The 22,506-nt window shown below is 43.7% G+C and overlaps 3 protein-coding genes across 3 annotated transcripts in view; 2 read left to right on the forward strand and 1 right to left on the reverse strand.

Annotated features, from left to right (window-relative positions):
* The first annotated feature begins 39 nt into the window (after nucleotides 1-39).
* Nucleotides 40-3,448, forward strand: LOC143102333 (von Willebrand factor C domain-containing protein 2-like). Its single transcript, XM_076265847.1, has 3 exons — nucleotides 40-393; nucleotides 1,667-1,796; nucleotides 3,144-3,448. Exons 1-3 carry the CDS (start codon nucleotides 40-42, stop codon nucleotides 3,440-3,442), a joined length of 783 nt encoding a protein of 260 aa, XP_076121962.1. The 3' UTR covers nucleotides 3,443-3,448.
* Nucleotides 3,449-6,618: 3,170 nt separating this feature from the next.
* On the forward strand, nucleotides 6,619-10,582 carry rpl23 (ribosomal protein L23). Its single transcript, XM_076264860.1, has 5 exons — nucleotides 6,619-6,688; nucleotides 7,879-7,962; nucleotides 8,700-8,828; nucleotides 9,970-10,083; nucleotides 10,454-10,582. Exons 1-5 carry the CDS (start codon nucleotides 6,676-6,678, stop codon nucleotides 10,534-10,536), a joined length of 423 nt encoding a protein of 140 aa, XP_076120975.1. The 5' UTR covers nucleotides 6,619-6,675; the 3' UTR covers nucleotides 10,537-10,582.
* Nucleotides 10,583-12,365: 1,783 nt separating this feature from the next.
* Nucleotides 12,366-22,506, reverse strand: part of LOC143101700 (carbonic anhydrase-related protein 10-like) — a 28,414-nt gene continuing 18,273 nt past the window's right edge. The window contains exons 4-9 of the mRNA XM_076264853.1: nucleotides 19,273-19,458; nucleotides 16,534-16,629; nucleotides 16,157-16,229; nucleotides 15,688-15,842; nucleotides 13,649-13,823; nucleotides 12,366-12,982 (exon numbers count right to left, since the gene is read on the reverse strand). Coding sequence (XP_076120968.1) covers nucleotides 12,960-12,982; nucleotides 13,649-13,823; nucleotides 15,688-15,842; nucleotides 16,157-16,229; nucleotides 16,534-16,629; nucleotides 19,273-19,458 — 708 coding nt within the window. The 3' untranslated portion in view covers nucleotides 12,366-12,959. The remainder of the gene's footprint in view (nucleotides 12,983-13,648; nucleotides 13,824-15,687; nucleotides 15,843-16,156; nucleotides 16,230-16,533; nucleotides 16,630-19,272; nucleotides 19,459-22,506) is intronic.

Here is a 22,506-nt window from a genome sequence, read left to right on the forward strand (position 1 = left end):
CAAGCCAGTTAGACCGCTATAGCACTGACATCGGCAACGATGCGCCCTCGCGCTCTGTGCCTCTCCGTTGGGATCCTGTGGTGCATATCTCGGGCCGTGTCTGAATACTCATCCAAGGCCGACCTGGAGTATGAATTCGGCGACTACCGTGGCAAGTGGTGTATCGATGACCATGGCTTCGTGTATGGCATCGGTGAGGTCTATTACCCGAGCCCCACCGCGTGCCCCTGCACCTGCACCGAGGACGGTCCTCTTTGTATCAGACCGAAATGCCCGCGCATCCACCCACGTTGCACGCGCATTAAGTACAAGTCCTGCTGCCCCGTTTGCGAAGCTGTCAGCAAGGTCTGCCTTTATGGGGGGAAAACATACAGACCTCTGGAGGAGTTTAAGGTGAGACGCTGTACTCTTACTTAATTCTTCAGGAATAAAAAAAAAATGCGCCAAGAAAGTTTTATTTATATAAACGAATAAGAGGTGTAAAAAACGCTTCAAATGTGAAAAACTTGTTATAGTTCTGTGTGGAGTGTGCTGAATAATCTGTTCCATTGGGAGACTTCCGCATAAAGTATTTTCACGAGGAATCAACATTCATTTTAAAAACATAACATAGAGACCACTACATACAGTTGTTTGTAAAGCCAACTACTGGACTAATCACAACGCTAGGGGTCATAAACCAGTGATTTTCCAGGATTATGTAACATGGTTCCTGTTTGGAAAACTGTTTGGCATCTGCCATCTTTTCGTCCATAAACGTTATGGTTTGTCTAGGATCCTTATGTCAAACTGAAGTGAAACAACATATTCATAGAATGGGACCCTTAGGACAAATGTGAGATTAGAATAGATTTAGTAAAAAAAAAAAACTATTTCAAGATTTTAAACTGAAAATAGAATAGAAGCATATTTATTTCACATTAGACAAAAAAAAATAAAAAAAAGAATAATTTTTGAGACAAGAAATGTTCCTGGCAAAGCACATAACTCAAGATTTCCCCCAGTATTTTATGACCCTCAAAAGCTTTATTGTTTTTTTTTTTTAGTTAAACCCTCCGGGATATAAATGTGCTGAACAGTAAAATCCCACAATGGCTTTTCTGATGGGCTCCTTTAACAGAATTTCACCTTCAGAATTTTGCAGGTTGAAAAAGAATGGTTTTTTTTTTTTTAAATAGACTTTAAAGTAATTGAAAATTAATAAAATCAAAAGTATCCAGTTTACTCATTTCCTTCAATAAGATACAGTTAATTTGATTAAGGAATAGCTGTGCATGTTCTGTGCACTTGAAGGTTCCAGATGATAAAAACTGAATAAAAATTCATACAAGCCTCAAAGTGAGTATGCCATGAAATTAATTATCTAGATGTATTTCCAGAGCTTGCGTGCTGTGTATATACAGCATGTGCGTGCTATAGTGAATCACAGAGGTCTGCATATCCCCAGTCCTGTGCCTGAGTTCAGATTTGCCGAAATTGAAAATGTCATGTTATGGTTGATGAGGATCAATAGTGGGAAACTTTAATAAAACCAGAGGCTACTTTTACATTTGTGTCATTTCTAGTTTCAGCCATAGAGCACCTCACTGGAGCGGCACTACTCTGGAAGTAGGCCTACTGCTGTCTTTGGTAACAGATGTCCTGTGTTAAAACTATTTGTCTCTAGTTATCTCCTTGTGAGAAGTGTCGCTGTGAGCCTAACAGAGAGGTGTACTGTACCATTTCTGGATGTCCTGCTCTGCACTGTGTAGACCCCACATTTGAGCCCAACCACTGCTGTCCAATATGCAAGAATGGTGAGTGACTTCACAAATAGCCTACGGCATATTGCCTCTGTATATGGCATTTTGCACATTGCATATTGATCAGGCACCATATCGCTTCTGCACATTACACAGGGTTTGATGTATTAATATTTCAAATGCAGTCTTCTTCCTGTTTTATAAGGATTAGTCATAAGCCCATAGGCTCTCATTTCAGCATCATAGTTGGCAACAAAATGCTGCATATACACAAATAACAATTACATAATTATAGACCAACATGAATATGCCATGCTGTTTTGTAATAATTCTGCACAGTCATTTGGTTTTGTCGTATGTTTATATTTTATATAATTCAAAAGGGCCCAGTGGATATTGGTTGACAGTCATGGCTGGGGGATTCTTTGTAATTGTATTGATAGGTGGAGGCCCTTTGAGTGTTGCATGGGATGGGCTATCAGTGCAATGGAAAAACTGTGACGCAACCAAGGTGCTCGATAGACTAAATAACCCTCACCACTATTCAGACCAGAAATAGAATCTAGCACACAGCCACATGGGGCCAGTCTTCAACAGAAGGCGTGAAAGGAACAGATTGTGTGTGTGTCTGTGTGTGTGTGTGTCTGTGTATGTGTGTGTGTAGTTCTGCAGGCGCATGCTCTCTGTCTGTGTGTGCTGTGCTGCTCTATCGTTTTGTTTGTTTGTGGAAAAACCAAGAAGTAACAATGACTTGAGCTGCAAATCCAACAGAATCACAGCTCCTTCAATTACTTTACTGAGGATTACAGATGATTGGTGTTGGAACAGGAATAAACTCGCATGAATTCTGACACGAAAGGATAAACATTGTTGAGGACTTACTGTAGCATTTCAAAGCTTCCACAATGCTTATCACACTGAAGTCTCACAAAGTGATTAAAATCTTGGTGGTGACAAGGGGGATACCCCCTCCCCCCTCAACAACAAATAGGAAAATGAACTCCCACCTATGAAGCACATTCAAGTAAAGTAACTGCATGTGAAAACATTAATTATTACTCCTCTTAAAACAATACTCTGTTACTGCTGCCACCCAATAACACAACAAAACATTAAAGTTGAAATGCATTCAGCCTAATTCTGCACCACTGACTAAACACATTCAACAGAGCTATACTCATTTAAAATAAATTTTCTTGTTATCCAGTATATCAATTCTTTATTCTCTTAGAATCAACAGAGAAGATGAAAAGACCACAGGAAACATAATTAGGTTGAATGACTATTTTCTGAATTGTTTCTGACAGAGAAAAGTAAAAGAAAACATAAAACACTAAAGTTGTATTCTCAGTAAACAAAAACTCACAGATCACAAACATTTCTGCTCTCTTTATGTCACAGGCCCCAACTGCTTTGCGGGGAACCAAGTGATCCCAGCGGGGGAGCGTGTAGACGTGGACGAGAGGACGGTGTGCTTCTGCACCTACCGGGACGGGACGTGGCAGACGCACCCCCACGCTACCTGCGAAACCCGCCAGCGAGACGACAACGACAACGAGCTGGGCGGAACAGAGGCTTCCACCACACAGATGGAGGAGAGCGAAAAGGAAAGCGAGATCGAAATCGAGTGGGAAACGGAAAGGGAGAGGGACCGCGAGAAAAAAAGACAGTTCTCACCCAGGCTGGACTTTATTCCATGAGGGTGGGCAGGGGGTTGTTATGATTTCTGGCTCTGTTGGTCTGGTCAGAGGGAGGGGGCCAGGTACGCTACGTGCCCAGGGTAAAAGCATGCTGTGTGAGCACGGCTGCCAGGACTGACCTCTGCCATGCTCCACTCCCCTTTCCGGACCCACATATGTTGACAAAACACATTAGATCCATTAAACAGACTGTTTCCATCTGTAGTACACTAAATGTGACACGTTATAGTGTTGGAGGTCCAACTAACGCCAGCATGTGCGCGCACACACACACACACAGACACACACACACACAAACACACACACACACACACACACACACACACACACGCAATGTTTAATGCCTGTTTATCTTGTAAATATATGACTGCAGTAAAACAGACACAGGTAGAGTACACACAAAAGAAACTGTATAATAGTTATATCGATAAAGGGCTTATCAACATTTCAATTAAACATGCATAGAGGTGGTGTATTGTAATTTGTGTCTGTATTATAAAGTGGAGGTCACTGTTTCTTAAGACTTTCATTCAGGCCTTTCTCACCTGATAGTCATCATTCATTGCTTTAATGCTTAAAATCTGTAAATACTTTGTCATAAACAGGTTATCGAATGCAGAATTGTTTTCTTGATAATACACAAAGATAGAAATTAACACAATAGTAACCATATTTCAATTCTGTGTTTGATATTGATATATGTAAATAATATGTGTGTGTCGGATTGTTTACTTTTGGGCAAACATTATGCATTTTATTGGTCTTTTACCCTGTTGCACAATGTACAATGTACAATGGTGATGGTTTGTCAAGTTAAGTGATGATTAAAATCAGCTGAGTGAACCTTCTTGCTTCACTGAAGGTTGTGCTTACAGTCCATGCTCCAAGGTGCCAGGAGAGCTTGCTTCAATGTGATGACTATACCCTAGCCTACATCATCATGGACATGATGTAGGCATCGTTTAAATGCCATATGATGTGACCTCATCCACAAGTGTTAAAAACCTAGGAGTTATAATTGACCAGGACCTATCACTAAATAATCACATAAAACAGATCACCAAAACGTCATTTTACCATTTAAGGAACATTTCAAAGATTAGGAAGTCCTTATCCTTACCAGACTCCGAGAAATGAATCCATGCTTTTGTCACCTCAAGGATAGAATATTGCAATGCTCTATACGCTGGCTGCAATAATACCTGTCTAAAAAGCTTACAGCTTATACAAAATGCAGCTGCAGTCAGGTTATCTCTGGCTACCTGTTAAAAGTCGCATTGACTTCAAAATATTACTTTTAACATACAAAGCCATAAATGGCTGGGCACCTGAATATATTAAAGACCTCCTAGTCCCATATAACCCACCTATACCGCTACGATCACAGAATACTGTACTTTTTGTAATCCCAAGAATCTCAAAAACTAGTAGGAGGCAGAGCTTTCTGCTACTGTGCACCCCTCCTCTGGAATAATCTCCCTCCCTCAATTCGATTAGCAGACACCCTCCCTATTTTTAAGTCTAGACTTAAAACATACCTCTTAGTGCAAAAATTGAAGAAAAGGAGAGTGCTGCGTTGGGTCAATTGTTTGAAGAAAACATCAGGTGCCTCTTAGTGCCTCCCATAGTTAGGTATGGTGCAATGTGGAACTTCAACCACCTCAGGGTTTTTTGGAATGGACCACGCTGCTGTGTCCTCGTGTGACTGGGACCCCAGTCATGCGTGCAATGGTGGTCATTGACCATACCTGTGCTGGTGTCGACTACCCTTCACCATGCCTTAGTTATGCTGCTATAGCATAGTGTTCAACCGTCGTACAACCCCCCCTCTCTCCTCTTCCATCTCTCTCTCTCTCAACTCTCCCTCTATTCTCACTATGGTATAACACTATATAGTACCATTGATATACTTATTGATATTAACCATTTTGATTTATAGTAATACCCCACTCTATATCTCTCTTTCTTCCCCCCTTACCTCACTTGTGAGGTATACCATTACCAGTAATCAGCCATCCTTGTGTTTGGCCTTCATCTGAAGTCCCATCCCTACGACTGCCGTATCATTGCCTATTGCTGTCCCCCTGCCTGGATTCCTGGCCCGTGCAGCCTATAGCGCCACTACTTGCCCTATGACAACTCCTAATCCCCCTGGACAAATTTCATTTCCTACACTGGACTATTTGAACTTTCTGACACTAAATAGGATTCATGCATTGTCATACTGGATATGTAACCATCTCACCTCTTGTAACATATACCTCAGGTGGCTTTAAACACCATGTTCTATTCTCTACATCTAACTAACTTGCATTTATCATGTATACAGACCTTGTTCTGTAACTGACCCTAGGCAGATGGGTCAGGCCCTTTAGTCATGGATCTGCTCGAGGTTTCTTCCTATATGTATCTCCAATTCTAGGGAGTTTTTCCTTGCCCCTGTTACCATGGCCTTCTTTTCTTTTCTCTGATTGTCTAACATTCTGTAAAGCGCCATGAGACATGTGCAACGTTTTGACGCTCTATAAGTGAAATTAAATTGAAATTGAAATGATGAGGTAGACCTTTTTCTCAGTAATTTGCCTAGGGAGGTGCGACAAACATATAGGATGGAAATACCCTATATGCTTTGGAAAATTTGGGATTTGCTTTGCAGGTCCGTCTGGCTAAGAAAGCCATTGAAGCCCATTTAACCCTAAAACACGGGCACGTAAATACAATCGCTAATCCGCAGGATGTGTTTTTTTGGATTTGAGTAAACAACTGCGTTTAAAACCTTTGTTTATAAGATTGCTGCACTTCTGAAACAATTTGGTAAGTTTAATGCACCAATTTAAGTTTAATTTCACTGTTAGTTACGGGCTGCTGAAAGTCAATGAACCTCTGGTGTCTGGTGTCAGCAAGGATAACAAACGTGAACCCTCACATTTCACATTCTAACTGAGCAGAGCAATTTAGGCCTAGTCCTATTTTCCTTTTTCAACAAGCAACAGCAAACCTGCAGGCTATTCAGAAAATGAGGTGTATGTACCATATGTGGTATATATATACTAAGTTAATATAACACTGAAGTTTGATTTTGTCATTTAGATTTTTAAAATCAAGAAAGGTACAGTGCAGCAAGAGCAAGACCTGCTAACAGCAGCAGTCTGCATGACAAACGGAAGTGACGTCCTCACAACGTTATATCCCAGCATTCCTTTTTCCTCCTCCCTCTTTCCCCCTCAGCAACAATGTCCAAGAGAGGTAAGAGGCCGATGCTGAAATCTACCTTAATCCTCTTTTTACAATGATCTAAAATGTTAAGTTAAAGCAGTTATGCAAAGATGTATGGTTTTTCATTGAACCTAATCTTGTATTTAAGCAAAATGGATATTCCGTGTAAGGTACGATAAATTCATATTTGCGGACGAAGACGGAAGCCATGTTTGCTGTTAGTAGCTAGCAAATCAAGCTATTCATGCTAGAAAAGAATGACTCATTTAAATGTCTTATTGAATTAACTGCAGGTTCTATTGGCGTTTTAATGGATTGCGTGAAACACTTTATTTTCATATATAGTGAAAAGTGCTGGCTGTCTATACTGTCAGTTGAAAGGAGTAGCCTTGTCAAATATGGCTAGGCTAATAGCCACTAGCCGGTAAGAGTGTTGGCATGCGGGGGGTGGAAGTCTGCTTGCTGCTTGCTCTAGGCAGCGTTAGGGACACGTGGTGTGTTTTATAGTGTTTTCATTACTTAATTTCTGTCGTTGGAAGAAAGTGACTTTATATTTATCATCTGTCGAGACGTATCGAGGTCCAGAAGCTGACTGCCAATTAGTCTTCCGTGAATTAGCTGCTGTTAATGTTAGCACAGGCAGGGGAAATTGTCGTAAGGTTAACATTAACACAACGTTAATTTGGTTTCATCTTAGTAACAATCCCACAAGTAATGTTGCATGGCTAATTAGGGACGTTATGTATGTCGGGTTCACCCTAGTGGGTTATCTCTAGAAACGGCAGGATATATTAGTAGTATACGTTCGTCTTGATCTTAACTTGCACATCAAGGTTAATGATGGAATCTGCTATGAACGCACTAGTAAGAAAGTTGCACTTCAGATTGCAAAGCAAGATTCATCAGTAGATATGGCTACAGCAATAGTGATGCACCTTTGTTATGACCATTATTTATCAGCTCACATCCATCCCTCCTTAAAAGCACTTGCTTGGCCTGATTAGTGGCTGGGTGAGTTGTCGTAGAAGGGAATATTAAACCCCATTTCTCTTGGGTGAGATGGCAGTGCCTTGTACTGAAATGATCTCAATCCGGAATGGAACATGCTTGCCCCTATAGTTTTACAACTGAATGATAATATTTGCTAAAAACTAGGTAGGGTGGCTCATTCGAATTTGCCTGAAATATTGCATTACTCAATTTGTTTATTTTTTTGTCAGGACGCGGTGGGTCATCTGGAGCGAAGTTCCGCATCTCACTGGGTCTCCCAGTGGGTGCGGTCATCAACTGTGCTGACAACACAGGTATGCTATACAACCACACCTGCACTTGATCTGTGTTTTTATAGGTAAATCAGCAGCACAGGTATGTTATACAACCACACCTGCACTTGATCTGTGCATTTTTATAGGTAAATCAGCAACACAGGTATGCTATGCAACCACACCTGCACTTGATCTGTGTGTTTTTATAGGTAAATCAGCAACACAGGTATGCTATACAACCACACCTGCACTTGATCTGTGCGTTTTTATAGGTAAATCAGCAACATGGGTATGCTATACAACCACACCTGCACTTGATCTGTGCGTTTTTATAGACCCTTTCAACAATAAAAACAAAAACAATGCTTGAACATTCTATTTGGTTCGTAATCTACTTCCTCTGCATTACGATAACATATGGAATGTTAAAACGGAAGCCTTGTGGGGCCAACTATGATGCTGATAATGAAACTCTTGAAAGGGTCTATAGGTAAATCGGCAGCGGTGATTTACTACTGTTGTGATGACCATTACGCATCTGCTCACATCCCTCCTTAAAAGCACTTGCTCTGTCTGCTTAGTGGTTGAGTGAGTTGTCGTGGACGGGAATATTAAACCCCATTTCTCTTGGGTGAGATAGGCAGTGCCTTGTACTGACTTGATCTCAATCCGGAATGGAACATGCACACCCCTAAAGGTTTCATATCTGAGTGATCTTTTGACAGGCACCGGAATTCTAGCCATGACTAATTCAATTGTTTTTATTTGATGACCAGGAGCCAAGAACCTGTACATCATCTCCGTCAAGGGCATCAAGGGTCGCCTGAACAGGCTGCCTGCTGCAGGTGTGGGTGACATGGTGATGGCCACAGTGAAGAAAGGCAAGCCAGAACTCAGGAAAAAGGGTAAGTCTGCTGTGCCAGTTACCTCACCTGTGCCAACACTGACCCTAGTTTTTGTTTTGCGTGTTATTGCACCCAGTTTCACAGCACTGGACTGCTGTAGGAGAATGCACACAGGACTTTAACATTTCTCACAACCAAAGGAGTATGCTAGACGAATATAAATGAATCTGCAATGAAAGCAGTTTTAGTAGTAGAAAAGTTGCACTTATTCACATTACAAAGCAAGATTCATCAGTTGATCTGGTTACAGTTACAGCAATGGTCATGTACATCTGTTGTAATTGACCGCTTGGTGTCCGGACACATCCCTCTTTAAAAGCACTCGCTTGGCCTGATTAGTGGCTGAGTGAGTTGTCGTGGAAGGGAATATTAAACCCCATTTCTCTTGGGTGAGATGGCAGTGCCTTGTACTGAAATGATCTCAATCCGGAATGGAACATGCATGTCTGATGTTTTAACATCAGTGATAAGTGATTAGATTTAAGATGGACATAAGGTGATGACTCAATCAAATTTGTCTTTCTCAATTCATGATCTAAAGATCAACGATTGGCTGATGACTAACTATAATGGCTATAACAATGTCTTGTGCAATTTATTCCAATATGTGAATATAATTATCTGTTTCTAGTTATGATGTATGGGGTGAGAAAAAAAAAAAAAAAAAAGCTCCAACAGTCATAGATGGCTGGGCAAAGTTACTGATAATGAAATTTGCCTTTATCTGACCAAAAATAAGTTTTCTAGGAATGGATTTCAGTTTACTTTGTGTAATTGTCTGCACCGTATTAGCCTGTTCATAATGAGGCAAACATGTTCTGAAACGCATTTGTGAAAAATCAGAAGTAATGGAATTGGAAGTTCTGCTGCTTTGCATAAATGAGCGCGCTTTGAGAATTGTGGCTTTGTTCAACTTGTGTATATGGTCCATGTTTCCATGCCTTTTCCAGTAAGGACATTAGAATGTAATTGAAGGCCATACTCCCCTTTTCCCTTGTGGTTACACTTGTAATGACGTATTGGGCTATTGATTAGGTTTGACTCTGTGTGGGCGTCTGGCAAGAAGACTGGGCCGTATCTAACATGTAGTGACACTGGTTTTCAAGGCCATTGCTGATTTCTATCGATTCTCTCCCCACAGTGCATCCTGCGGTGGTCATTCGGCAACGGAAGTCGTATCGACGAAAAGATGGCGTGTTCCTATACTTTGAAGACAATGCGGGGGTCATAGTGAACGTTAAAGGGGAGATGAAAGGTGGGTGCCCCTAAATGTTTTTTCTGTGTGTGTCCGTCCCTCCTTAAAAGCACTTGCGTTGTCTGCTTAGTGGCTGTGTGAGTTGTCGTGGAAGGGAATATTAAACCCCATTTCTCTTGGGTGAGATTAGCAGTGCCTTGTACTGAATAAATCTCAATCCGGAATGGAACACTGCTATAATGGTTAATTATAAGGAACAGTCATGGAAGAAAATTGGCAACATTTTGAATTTCTAGTTTGTGCTGTTCCAGATTTGGTGCTCAACCTTGTGTTGAATGTAGTTAACAAGATCTCTGTTGCCTTTAATTGAATTTAAAGTGTTATTGCAAGCTTGGTGTTGCTCATATCTATTTTATCTTGTCTGACACAGGTTCTGCCATCACTGGCCCTGTTGCCAAGGAATGCGCCGATCTGTGGCCCAGGATTGCCTCCAACGCTGGCAGCATTGCCTGATGTTGACCCTGGCATGTTTATTTTCAATAAAAACGCTCAGAAAGTCTTATTGCGTCCTGTCCCTTTTCTACATCAGTAAAACTTGTGTATTCTGCCTGGATGGAAAGGTATAAAGGTGATGGTGTGCTGGAGCAGAGATTGGGTCATGTATTCCCAGACCTGTTAAATTGCATGCTATTTTTGGCTGCAGTAAGCGGCGCTATGACCTGTTGATTACTGCCCAGTGGATCCTGAGGGATTCCTGGTTGCAGTGCAGTCTCGTCCTAACCTAAACATTCTTCTGCCAGATATTCAAAAGCCTCAGTCTGGTAAATATTGAAGCAGTCTGCTAAGCCTGAAGTTATTGGGTACTGGACTAGAATTGGCAGGCATGGATAATGCCTATTTGAAAATCAATGAAGAAAAATCTGGCTTAACACGACACGAAAATAAAGTCTGAGCTGTGAGTAGTTTTTCTGCCTTGAGTAATTGTGGGTATCTGATAAAGAGGACTACTGTGCTCTGGATCTGGCCTAGCTTGCTACTATGTGGGACCCAACCTCAATAATTGGCTGTCTGTCCACTTGACAAACCCTTTCAGGTAATTATGATGGATGTGAACAGATCTGCTCATTGGTGGTCCTGTTCAAGGTGTATTTTGCTACAGGTGTTACCGGAGACTTTCTAATGAGGAGACTTGATACTCAAAGTGTCTCCCATAGAAATGTATGGGTTTAGTTCGTAAACCAAACTTGGCAGTCGTCTACACATTCAGTCCCTTCCGCTGCCAAAAGTTGACATTTGAATACATTGTGGCAAGCATGGGGTATGTTTTGATTACATTGTGCCAATCATGTGTTGTGATCTCGCAGCTGGAGTGAGGTTGGTGTGTCGTGAAGCATTGCATACGCGCAGTTCTACCTGAAATAGATGCCCAAAAAGTGTTGCAATATGGCCGCCGAGTGGAGGACCTTGCCTAAAAGGACTTTGGTGTCACTGGTTTCCTTGCTGTGTTCCTGAGGGGTTATATCAAGGCGAATAATGTTTCCAGTCTGATTCTTCCATCCCCTGCATGCTTTTAAATTAAACTGTTAGTGGGAGAGAGTTCTGCTGCTTGACCCGCCTGAAGGATGGATGGGCCTATAAAATGTAATATAGCGCTATGACCCCAAATACTATGTTTGTCTTATTTTGTGCAATATTACACGTCAAGGTTAATGCCTGGTATAATAGTGCAATGAAGAACCATGCGACTGAGGGCAACAGACCAATTATGAGACTCTTGACTTCAGATTGGCTCTGACGGGGAATAGGACTTGGCGATGGGGAAGCATTGTTTACTTGGTGCGGATGTAGAACAGGTCTTAACACACCAGCTTTAAGTTTACCCAAGAGTGAGAGGAGATAACTTGCCAATCAAAACAATAACCAGGGGATAAGCACTATGTTTGTATGCAGTGGCCACATCTGACCAAATGCTGACATGTACGCTAAAAGGAGTACACCTTCCAATGAGTTCTGGAATGAAAATATTCAGCTGGCTGAGCCTTTGGGGGATAAGGCTGAAGAACTTCCATGGGAGTGATGATGGTGGTGGTGGTGGGGGGATGAATTGAAAACCAGACTGAGAATCACTGCATTTGTTTCCTATTGGCAATCACACCTTGGCCAGAATCTAATCAGAACTCTGCTGTTGCAAAATTGCCTGAATAAATTGAGGCCTTGGAGTCATGCTTGCTCTCAAAGCTCTGCATTGTGGTACAGGAGGAACCTGGCCCTGCATGAGCACAGAGTGCCCCCTACTGGTGGAAAGAAATAATGCATACATATTACACAACGAGCCTCGGTTCCTGTACAGCTTTTGTGGAGAATCAGCTGTAATTATATTGAATATCTCAAAAAACTTAACAGTGACAATGTAAATATGTACAACACACTTGACATTTGACTTGAAGCTTACCGAAAAGAAACATCTAGGTTAAACGAGATTGTGCTCTGTAGAAGGCAAAGACCCACAATGGTTTTCTGGAATATTATGAAATTCCAAATAATCAGACAGCTTGAAACTGCATCCCATGTTTCCCCTCGTTTAACCAGGCATTGAGCTTTGATGGCGTACACAAATTCTCAGTTGACTTTGACATAACCATTGAGCCACGTAATTTTTTTAAAACATGTAAAACATTTCTTAAAAGTTTCTTCTTTCTTTCTTTCTTTCTTTCTTTTTTCTTCTTCTTATTTTTTTACACACATATTTTTATCATAATATAAACACTTAAATATAATAGAAAAATGAGTCTCTTTGAATTCTGTAGTGAGTGGATCCTGGTGTGAACTGCAGGATGGATTTGTGTCCGGTCTGGGGGCTTCGTCAGCTGGTAGCTCTCCACAGCCGTCCCTCAGGGAGCGCTGGACCATGTGTCCTCAGCTGTTTGTGCTGTCTGCTATTTCAGAAGCCATTCATTCACTGAAAGGGAAAATACAGACACGGCTCGATTCAGAATGCACACTGACAAGTCAACCCATTACATTATCTAATGCCCTAGTGATTGGTTCGGTATGCTATTAACACAGTTGCTGATAAATGTGTTACTTTTTAATAAGCGGCCCCGAATGTAGCCTTCTACAAAGCGCAGTGCACTGTAGACAAATGAAAGGTGTGAACAAAGTCTGATATCAAAGCAAGAAAATCCACAGATATATATATATTTGGTATCTGACGTTTGTTTCTTCCTCCAACCACCCACCCACCACACTAAGAACAGTCTGTGGTGTGCGGATATGGTTGTTGGGGGAGGCATACGCAAACACCTCTGCATCGTCTTAACAACTAATTCACACATACACACAATCTGCCTTAATGTAAAATAAATACACAAGCTCCTGCAGCATTTGAAAACTGAAGTCAGTCACAACAAGAAATACATAAAAAACACACACACACATACACAAACTTCCATAACCTCTACACAGCAAAGATAAAGACACACACACACACACACACACACACACACACAGTCTTAGGCATTTATCTTAATGCAGTGTTTCTTTTCTTCCCTATTCGTGTCTCTACAAATGTAGATTTCTAAAACATCAGCACCACAGCACCGTTGCCAGTCGTGCATATGCGCACCTCTGTACTGAGGCCTCTGGAGCCGGTTGTTGGGGCAGTCGCGTCCGCGCTGCGTGAAGTTGATGTTGGTGCGGATGCAGCGCTGGTTGAGGGCCTGCACTGGACGCATGTTATCACTCATGCTCAGGAAAATGTCAGACGGCTGGTTCTGACTGAGCAGCCGCAGAGACTGCATCTGCGATGCGGAAAGAGATAAGAGAGAGAGACAGAGAGAGAGAGAGAGAGTAGGAGGGGGAGATAAGTGGTCAAGAGTGGAGTGGAGGGAGGAAGAGAGGAAGAGAGAGACAGACACAGAGAGAGTGGGAGGAAGGAGGAAGGAAGTGGTAAAGAGAAAAAGAGTAGAGGGGGATGAAGAGTTAGAGAAATAGAGAAGAAAGGAGAGAGATAGATAGATAGAGAGAGAGAGAAAGAGAGAGAGAAAACGAAGACAGGGTAAGGAAGTGGTAAAGAGAAAAAGAGAAGTCGACAGAAAGAGAGAAGAAGAGGAGGGAGATAGAGAGAGATAGGAGGAGGGGGAGAGAAACAGTAAAAAGAGAAAAAGAGAGTGGAGGGAGAGAGGGAGGGAGGGAGGGAGGAGGGGGGTACGGGTGAGGAAACCATGAGGGGAAGAGCGAGAGAAGTGAGACGGATGGGGGAGTGCAGAGGGGTTGGATGGATGGAGGGATAGAGACAGGGTGGAGGAAGAGGTTAAGAGGGATAAAGGGAATAAAGAGAATGAGAAAGACAGAGTGAGAAGGGGAAGGTGAGGAAGACATGCACAGAGGAGTGATGGGGAGAGGTAACGACAGCAGGTAGGTAGGTTTGATAGGAAGAGAAGAGAGCGAGAGTGAGAGAGAGAGAGAGTGAGAGAGAGAGAGAGAGAGAGCGAGAGTGAGAGAGAGAGAGGAGCAGGGGGAGGCACGAGTTGTATTATTAATTAGAGTAGCAGAGTATTCCAGGGCAGGTGCCTCACCAAGGGATATGAGAGAGAGGAAAAATGGAAAGATGATGTTGTTTATCTGCAAAAGGCAAGGCACCAGAATATAATGAATCCATTTCTCTTTTGCACTGTGTACACTTTGATAACACAAGATCTTCACAAATACACTGTACTAAACCACGCGCCCACTAATTTAACATAAATTACTCAAAAATCAATGCCATGCTTTCCCCTTCATCCCCTCTCTACTAAAAACGGTTTAAACAGCCTCATTTGAATGAGGTACTTAACATCCTTGCGTATATACCTTAGACGCACTCCAAAGGTCCAGCCCACTGAATAATTCATTTGTGATGAAGAATAGAACATGAACACGTCAACCTCTCCACCAACCAACAGATCTATAAAAAGCCTATTGGTTTGCTCTCAGCATCATAAAGTATTCCAGCCCTGGCTGGACTGGCCACTAGAGGGACTGACTAATCAGCTCCTGCTGAAAGGCTGCAGGCATAAAACACTGGCCGTGTCCCAGCGGAGTGTGTGCGTGTGTGAGAGTGTGAATGTGAGAGAGACAGAGAGAGAGAGAGAGAGCAAGAGGGTGTGAAAGAGAGCGCGAGGGAGAGAGAGAGAGAGGGAGGGAGTGTGTGTGTTTGTGTGTGAGAGAGAGAGAGAGAGAGAAAGACAGAAAGAGAGAGTGAGTTTGTGTGTGAGAGAGAGAGTGTGTGGATGTGGTGGAAGGGTACATTGCAGCCTCTGTTGCATACAAAATCGTTCAAGATAATCATTATGGTAGGGGTTGGAGTGTATGAGTGTGTGTGTGTGTGTGTGTGTGTGTGTGTGTGTGTGTGTGTGTGTGTGTGTGTGTGTGAAATTGTATGCAATGATCTGAGTAGGAAACAGTGGCACTGAACAGTAGAGCATGTGTGTGTTTGGTGTGTGTGTGTGTGTGTGTGTGTGTGTGTGTGTTTGGTGTGTGTGTGTGTGTGTGTGTGTGTTTGGTGTGTGTGTGTTTGGTGTGTGTGTGTGTGTGTGTGTGTGTGTGTGTGTGTGTGTTTGGTGTGTGTGTGTGTGTGTGTGTGTGTGTGTGTATGTGTGTGTGTGCGTAGCGGGGTGGACCCACCTGCAGCCGTGTAATGTACACCGGCTTGTTCATGATTATCCAGGTGGCGGTCTCAAGGCACGGGGGGATGGTTAGGGAGCCCTCATACGTGATGAAGCGCGACGTCTCGGGGTAGAGCTCCTTCAGGTTGAGGCCCATGAGCAAGAACGCGTTGTCTGAGGTGGGGAGGGCGGGGGGGGCAGTGCAGCAGGGGCAGCGAGGGCAGCGGGCAAACAGCACCACCAAAGCAAAGAGCACAGAGCAAAGAGAATACAAAAAGAGGTTGGTTGCTTATGGGCAGAAGAATGGAAAAATGGAGAAATATTGTTGTGTGAGATTTATGTGGTTTGGGGTGATTGCAAAGTATCAAATATCACATTGACTGAGTAGTTCAGTGTCATAGGAGCAGGGGAAAGGAGAAAAATAATTTAATGTCTGAAGGAAGAAAAGGCATAAGCCTTGAAATATCACCAAGCCCAAGGACACTTACGCTTATAGGTTATTTGTGTAATGGTCTCTCTGACAAGCATGCGATTTAGGAATGAATTTGAAGCCTCGGCTATCTGTAAAACAGACGGATTAAAATTAAAATAAAGCCATAAAAAGCTGCAAATAATAGTAAAATATCAGTACAATATTTTATCACCAGCATAAAAAATACATCAATGTATCTCTGAATCTGGTCTTACTCCAAAGAGATCAAAACATCTTACAGCTGTGTGTGAGTGTGTGTGTGTACATACGTGCTGTTTCAGAGTGTACGTGAGAATATTTTTCAATGTGTTTTTTGTGCGTCTGCTTGTGTGTGTGTGTGTATGTGTGTACTTCTGTTTTTCCATCACAGCACCACCTGGATGGTTGACTAACCTTCAGGAACATGGACACAACTGCTATTCCATTTGGACTCTTGGCAGCCTCGCTGTAGTTTAAATACAAATCGTGGTTGTAATGAATGAGCTGCACCTACATATGAGAGAGTGCCGAGAGAGAGAGAGAAAGATAGAGAGCACAAGAAGGGGAGAGGGAGAGAGAGAGATAGCACGAGAGGAAGAGGAGAGAGAGAGAGAAAGAGAGAGAGAGAGAAAGGCGAAAGCGAGAGGGAGAAAGCATAATTCATGAGTCACACTTTTTTGTGTAGAAAACCCATTAGTCCACTTGAGTTATTCCAGGGCTTGTTTACAGGCAAAGGCTTGTTTACTGCACAGGATATGAAACAGAGTTTTCTCGTTATTAGTAGAGTGTCGCAGGGAAAAAAAATGTAAGGCTTGCAAGACTGGTGCATTAGTGGCTCTCCAGCCGAAATCAATTTGATGCGGCTAAATGTGGTGCCACGAGGGTTAAGGCTCTGCTGACTCTGCTGCTTAAACCACCCCCCAACCTGGTGGAGCTCAGATCTCTATCCAGCCTGGTACGGACGGCCGAAAAAACACAACTACAGTCATTAATTACAATGAACGTGCCTGTCTCCACTATAATGAAGCAGTTAGGATGCAAATTGCTGGTGCTCCCCAGCAACCCCTGTTTTGACAGAAACCAAGACTGTGGATTATCGGGATGAATGATGGCGTCGGCCCGGGGAGGGCTGGGCTGGGCAGACGTACACCCAGCGACGGGGAGGATCACCGGGAATATCATTCTCATCTCTCATCTCCTTCAGAGCCCCGTTTACGCGCGTGAACTGCGGGAGACGAAGCGGTGGCGGTGATGGAAGTGCTTGTTCATTGCTTAAAAATGAACTGTGTTTGTTTGATGCTTCCGGGATTCATTCATCAACATACAAACGCTAGTTCTCATATCTGCAATGGTTATGTGTTCTGTCTTAAACACAGCAGGGTGGTTGCCATGGAAAGAACAACAAATCATTAGAATTCTCTCTCTTTTTTTTTTGATCAAACTTTAACAATGAAACTATCGGAGTTCTTTTTTTTTCTCCTGCGTTTCCTCTGGGCTTACTGCCCACAAGAAAGCACATCCACATCATAGCATCGCATCTACGACGTCAGCCCGAGAATGAGCCAGCCAGCAGATTTCTTCTCTAATATCTTTTAAAGTTACCCACCCCCCTCAGCCTCATCTATCCTCCCTCCCTGAGTGCAAATCCAATCCAATCGCCGTTTCAAAAGCTGGGCCACAGATGCCTAAGACATGCACAAGAACCTGTTAAATTTTTAATAGGACTGTTCTGTGTAATTAATAGGCACATACTTTAGCCCCTGAATTAAACCTTGATTCTCTCATTGAAAATCATCAAATAGGCCTTGGCCTGATGCATATCTCGATAGCACAAGACTGGAGATCAACAGTGCTCAGATTTCGTGCTGTGATCTACTTGTGACAATGTGACAGCTCAAGGGTGACATATTGGTGATGAATGATGGGTTGGAGTGAATAGAAATATGAATGCCAGTGATCTGTATTCTCAGCACATACACATTTGTCCAAAGCAGAGCAATATCGAATTTCACCCAGGACACTAGAACAAGTAGGCAAATTAAAGTAAGAGAGCAGTGTATGATGCATGCATACATTGACACGTCGGCCCACTGAGCAACAAAAAACATCCAGCTAATCCCCGTGATCCTACGAGGCATTTAGAAAACAGATTAAGCAAATGACTACAGCTGAAGAGTGATGCTACTACACACTTGCATCTCTTTAGCACAGAACATTTTCTCTGATCCACAGCCCCATACCCACAAATTATTACAATTACATGGGTGATTAACTCTCATTTGGGATCACACACATATGCATTTTACATTTATACCTGGTCAGTGGACATTTTAAAAGGATGGCTCATACAATAATGACATTATGTGTAATAACCTACTCATTAGAGATGCGTTAGAGATGCTGTTTTTTCTAAAGTCTTGTAGTAAATAGTGACTGTTTCTGCTTTAGTCAAGGGCGTTCTGCTGAACAGATCATTTTGTACACAGCTGACAACCAAGCCTCATATGGCCGACTACTTGCATAGTCCTTTCCTTTTGGGTCGATAAGGACATTTTTTTTCTTCATTTTTGTGAGAGTTATCCCTCTAAATCCAAAATGACAGACAGCGAGGGCAAGCATCTTTGCAGTACGATCCACACGGCAAAGAAAGCCCATTGCTTCGGCCGCACCGCCGCAGATAAAGCTGTCACTGCCTCGGAGAACTGCATCTCCCAGTCAATCCTGGGGTGTGTTCAAATCATAATGCTGATTCTCCACAGAGTTTTCCAAAACGATGACCTCAGCACTTCTGCAGTGTTTAGCGCAAAGCGTGGCCAAATGAATGGGGAAAAAAAATAAATCCTTGATTTCTACCTCTATGGAACTCTCTGATAAGGGCTCCCTGGCCTATCAGCTGTAAGTAACCTGTCACAGGCCAGAAAAAGGTACAGCTGTTAGCTGTTTATAATCGGCTCCCTACACGGCTTTTCTTTTAAGAGGGCATGTCACGCAGCACTGGCTCGGCCACATGATGGCACCGCCAGGTCCAGGTATTGCACCTGCCTTCAGAGAGAGTCTGGGCCGTGTTGGTGCCAGACCTGATCCTGAGTCAGCCGCTAAGTGGGCCATGCAACCCCCCCCCCCCCCGCCCCCCAGCCCCCGCGTCCGCCTCACCTCTCCAGGGAATGCCTGGCCGTTGAGCAGGTGCTCAGAGCCCTGGTTGTCCTCGCTGCCGAAGTGCAGGCGCATCTCCTCCAGTCGGTAACTGTAGCTCAGCGGCCCACCAGAGATGTTCACCAGGTGGGACTTATCGGGCCGAAAGGACACGTGTCGCCCAGTGTTGTACATGGTTCCGCTGATCTGCAAAGGAAACCAGGTGGAACTGTGAGGGAGGAGGCTGGAGGGAAGTGGAGGAGTGTGTGTGTGTGTGTGTGTGTGTGTGTTAGTGTGTGTGTGTGTGTGTGTGTGTGTGTGTGTGTGTGTGTGTGTGTGTGTGTGTGTGTGCATGTATGTGTGTGTATGGGGAGCTGGTAAAGCAAGAATGTTGTGATCAGTTGGCGTGAGCCTTAACCATCCCCAAGAGATCCTTAAGTAGCTTACATTATGCTTTCAGTGTAACATGTCAACAAGTAGGCTAGATGTGTGTCTTCCTACAGCAGAACATCACATATGCAGTCAAATGTGATTATGGCAGCATCCACTCGCCCCTGAAAGCTTCGGTGCGCACCCTGAAAGCTTCGGTGCGCACTATCTATCAGGACCCCAGCTGTTACTTACTTAGACACACCAGCACATACGCTATGTGTTTTTGCACATAAATGAGACATACCTGGGGCTAGAGGGAGAAAATAACATGCCAGATTTCTTAAATAGATGTGGGGGGATTAAAGTCAAAACTAAGGAATGCTGTTTCAAGCTGCGGTGCAGTCAATTCCTGCCTGATGAGGCCGCGGTGTCAAGTGCAAGGGAAGCTAACAGAAGAAGGAGAGGAGGGAAGAGAAGAGAATAGAGAGCGAGAGATATGGCTCAGATGATGAAAGATGGCACTTTGAAGGTGAAGGAGAGTTGTGTTCGCAGCTGTCGGCACACTTGCGCATGAATCTTAATAGAGTCGTTTATAACGAGGTAATCTGGTTTGGGTTAGGGTTAGCAGGAGAAATATCGTAGAGGTTCCCGGCAAGGGTGGGGGTGTAATCAATTTTATTTGACACATTGTTTTAATAGGCTTCCAGCGAGAGGCCGTAATTTCCATCATGGCGCATAATGTAGGGGGAATCAAATGAGAGCGAGATACGCGTCCGGAGCGGCACGGAAAGGCAACGCTACGGCAACGCTACGGCGGTCTGTTGACAGCATTATGAATTGTGCTCAGCATCCCTGTGACAACACCCCTAATTACCAACCAGCGCAGTCACTCAGCTCACTCACGTCCTGTATCGCCTTGCACCCTGACCTGGAGGCAGGTGGATCACTGCACAACACGGCTGATAAGCTTAATAACTCACGATCACACTCTCTCATTCACTCACTCACTCACTCTCTCATTCACTCACTCACTCACTCTCTCATTCACTCACTCACTCACTCTCTCATTCACTCACTCACTCACTCACTCACTCATTCACTCACTCACTCACTCGCTCGGTCACTCACACATGCAGTCACGTTCATATAACTCTGTGATGCATTTTTCATTTGGCTGCAAAAGTGCAGTATGTTTATTATTACCGTCACTGTGGCTCCAATAAGTTTATTAATATCATGCAATTATAATATATTTTGAGCAGCAAACCCAGTACACCCTCCACCATACACACAAACACTCTCACTCTATTTTCTCCCTGGAGAGGCTCTGCGCCATCTTCAGGAACTAGGCTCACGGAATCCACGAGCGCCTCTTAAGTCTCTGAATACTGGCCCGCCTCTTGGACAGCCGACAACACAGACAGGCCATTTGTAGCACCAACAGGAGCATATTCACATGCACCTTCACATACATACACCACTCCATTTAGGTCATCGCCAAGCCAGCACACTTGCACACCCACACACACATTCTCACACACACACACATTCAAACACTCACACTCACACACACACACACACACACACACACACACACACACACACATACACACACACACACTGAAACACTCACACACACACACACACACACACACACACACACACACACACACACTAAAACACTCAGACAGACACACACACACACACAGTCTGTCGGTCTCGAAGGACCCTCGGTGTTGGAGCACACATGGGCACCTCTTTCGCGGAGCGTGTTCCCACTCGGGCTGCGAGTCAACGCGACGACGGGGCCTGATGCATTATTAAACGCTGGGGAGACACACTGCTGCACCAACAGCCTCCATCTCACCGATGCACGCATGCAGGCAGGCTGGCAGGCACGCACGCCACACACACACACACACACACAGCCGCAAAAACACATACGTGCAGGCGGGCGGGCCACGGCACGCAAACACAGATCCGCAAACACAGACGGGCAAGCCACGCACGCCATGCATACACACATCCGCAAACACATACACCGCCCCAACTCTGGCAACTTTGTCGGAGAAAATTTCTCCTCTGACGGGCCAGGGTGGGCACAGATGGTAGAACTGCCTAATCTCTTCCAACAGATGCACAGCTACATTAATCATAGGGCAGGGCTTTAAATGAGGAATTAACTCTTTGCTTTCTACCCTGGCTGCCTCTGTCATGTGAGTCAAGCTAATCCTCCTGCCAAGCACTGGCTAGCATTGGCGCTGCCAAGCCAAGTATTCTCTGCAGGAATTAATGCATCAAAACAAATAAAATAAGGACATATATATATATACACATGTGTGTGTATATATATGTATAAAACCTATGTATGTGTGTGTGTGTGTATACACACATGTGTGTGTATATATATGTATAAAACCTATGTATGTGTGTTTGTGTAGATGTGCTTATCTTGCTTTATCTTTCTTGAGCCTGTCTCCATGGTTTCCGCAGGTTGAGTAGGTGTTGAAGGACACCAGAGAGGCCAGGGGAGCTGGTGAATGAGGTTTGGATGGCCGTGCAGCCAGCACAGAGAGACAGTGAGAGAGTGCGTGTATGTAGAAATGATGCTTGGCAACAGCCAAGCCATGTCTGCCTCTGCATGTGCAAATCAGAAAATATGATAAATATGATAAAAATATGACAATTTACATGTTTCATATAGTACCCTTATATATTCACACACACACACACACACACACACACACACACACACACACACATACACACATACACTCTCTCACACACACACACACACACACACACACACACACACACACACACACACCAACATAAACACACACACACTCAGACAAACACACACACACTCAGACAAACACACAC

Source organism: Alosa pseudoharengus, unplaced genomic scaffold (assembly GCF_046254945.1).
Source record: "Alosa pseudoharengus isolate Yale_2024_CS ecotype anadromous, Long Island Sound unplaced genomic scaffold, YU_APseudo_1.1 YU_APseudo_1.1_scf_4, whole genome shotgun sequence".
In the NCBI taxonomy this organism is placed as follows: Eukaryota; Metazoa; Chordata; class Actinopteri; order Clupeiformes; family Clupeidae; genus Alosa; species Alosa pseudoharengus.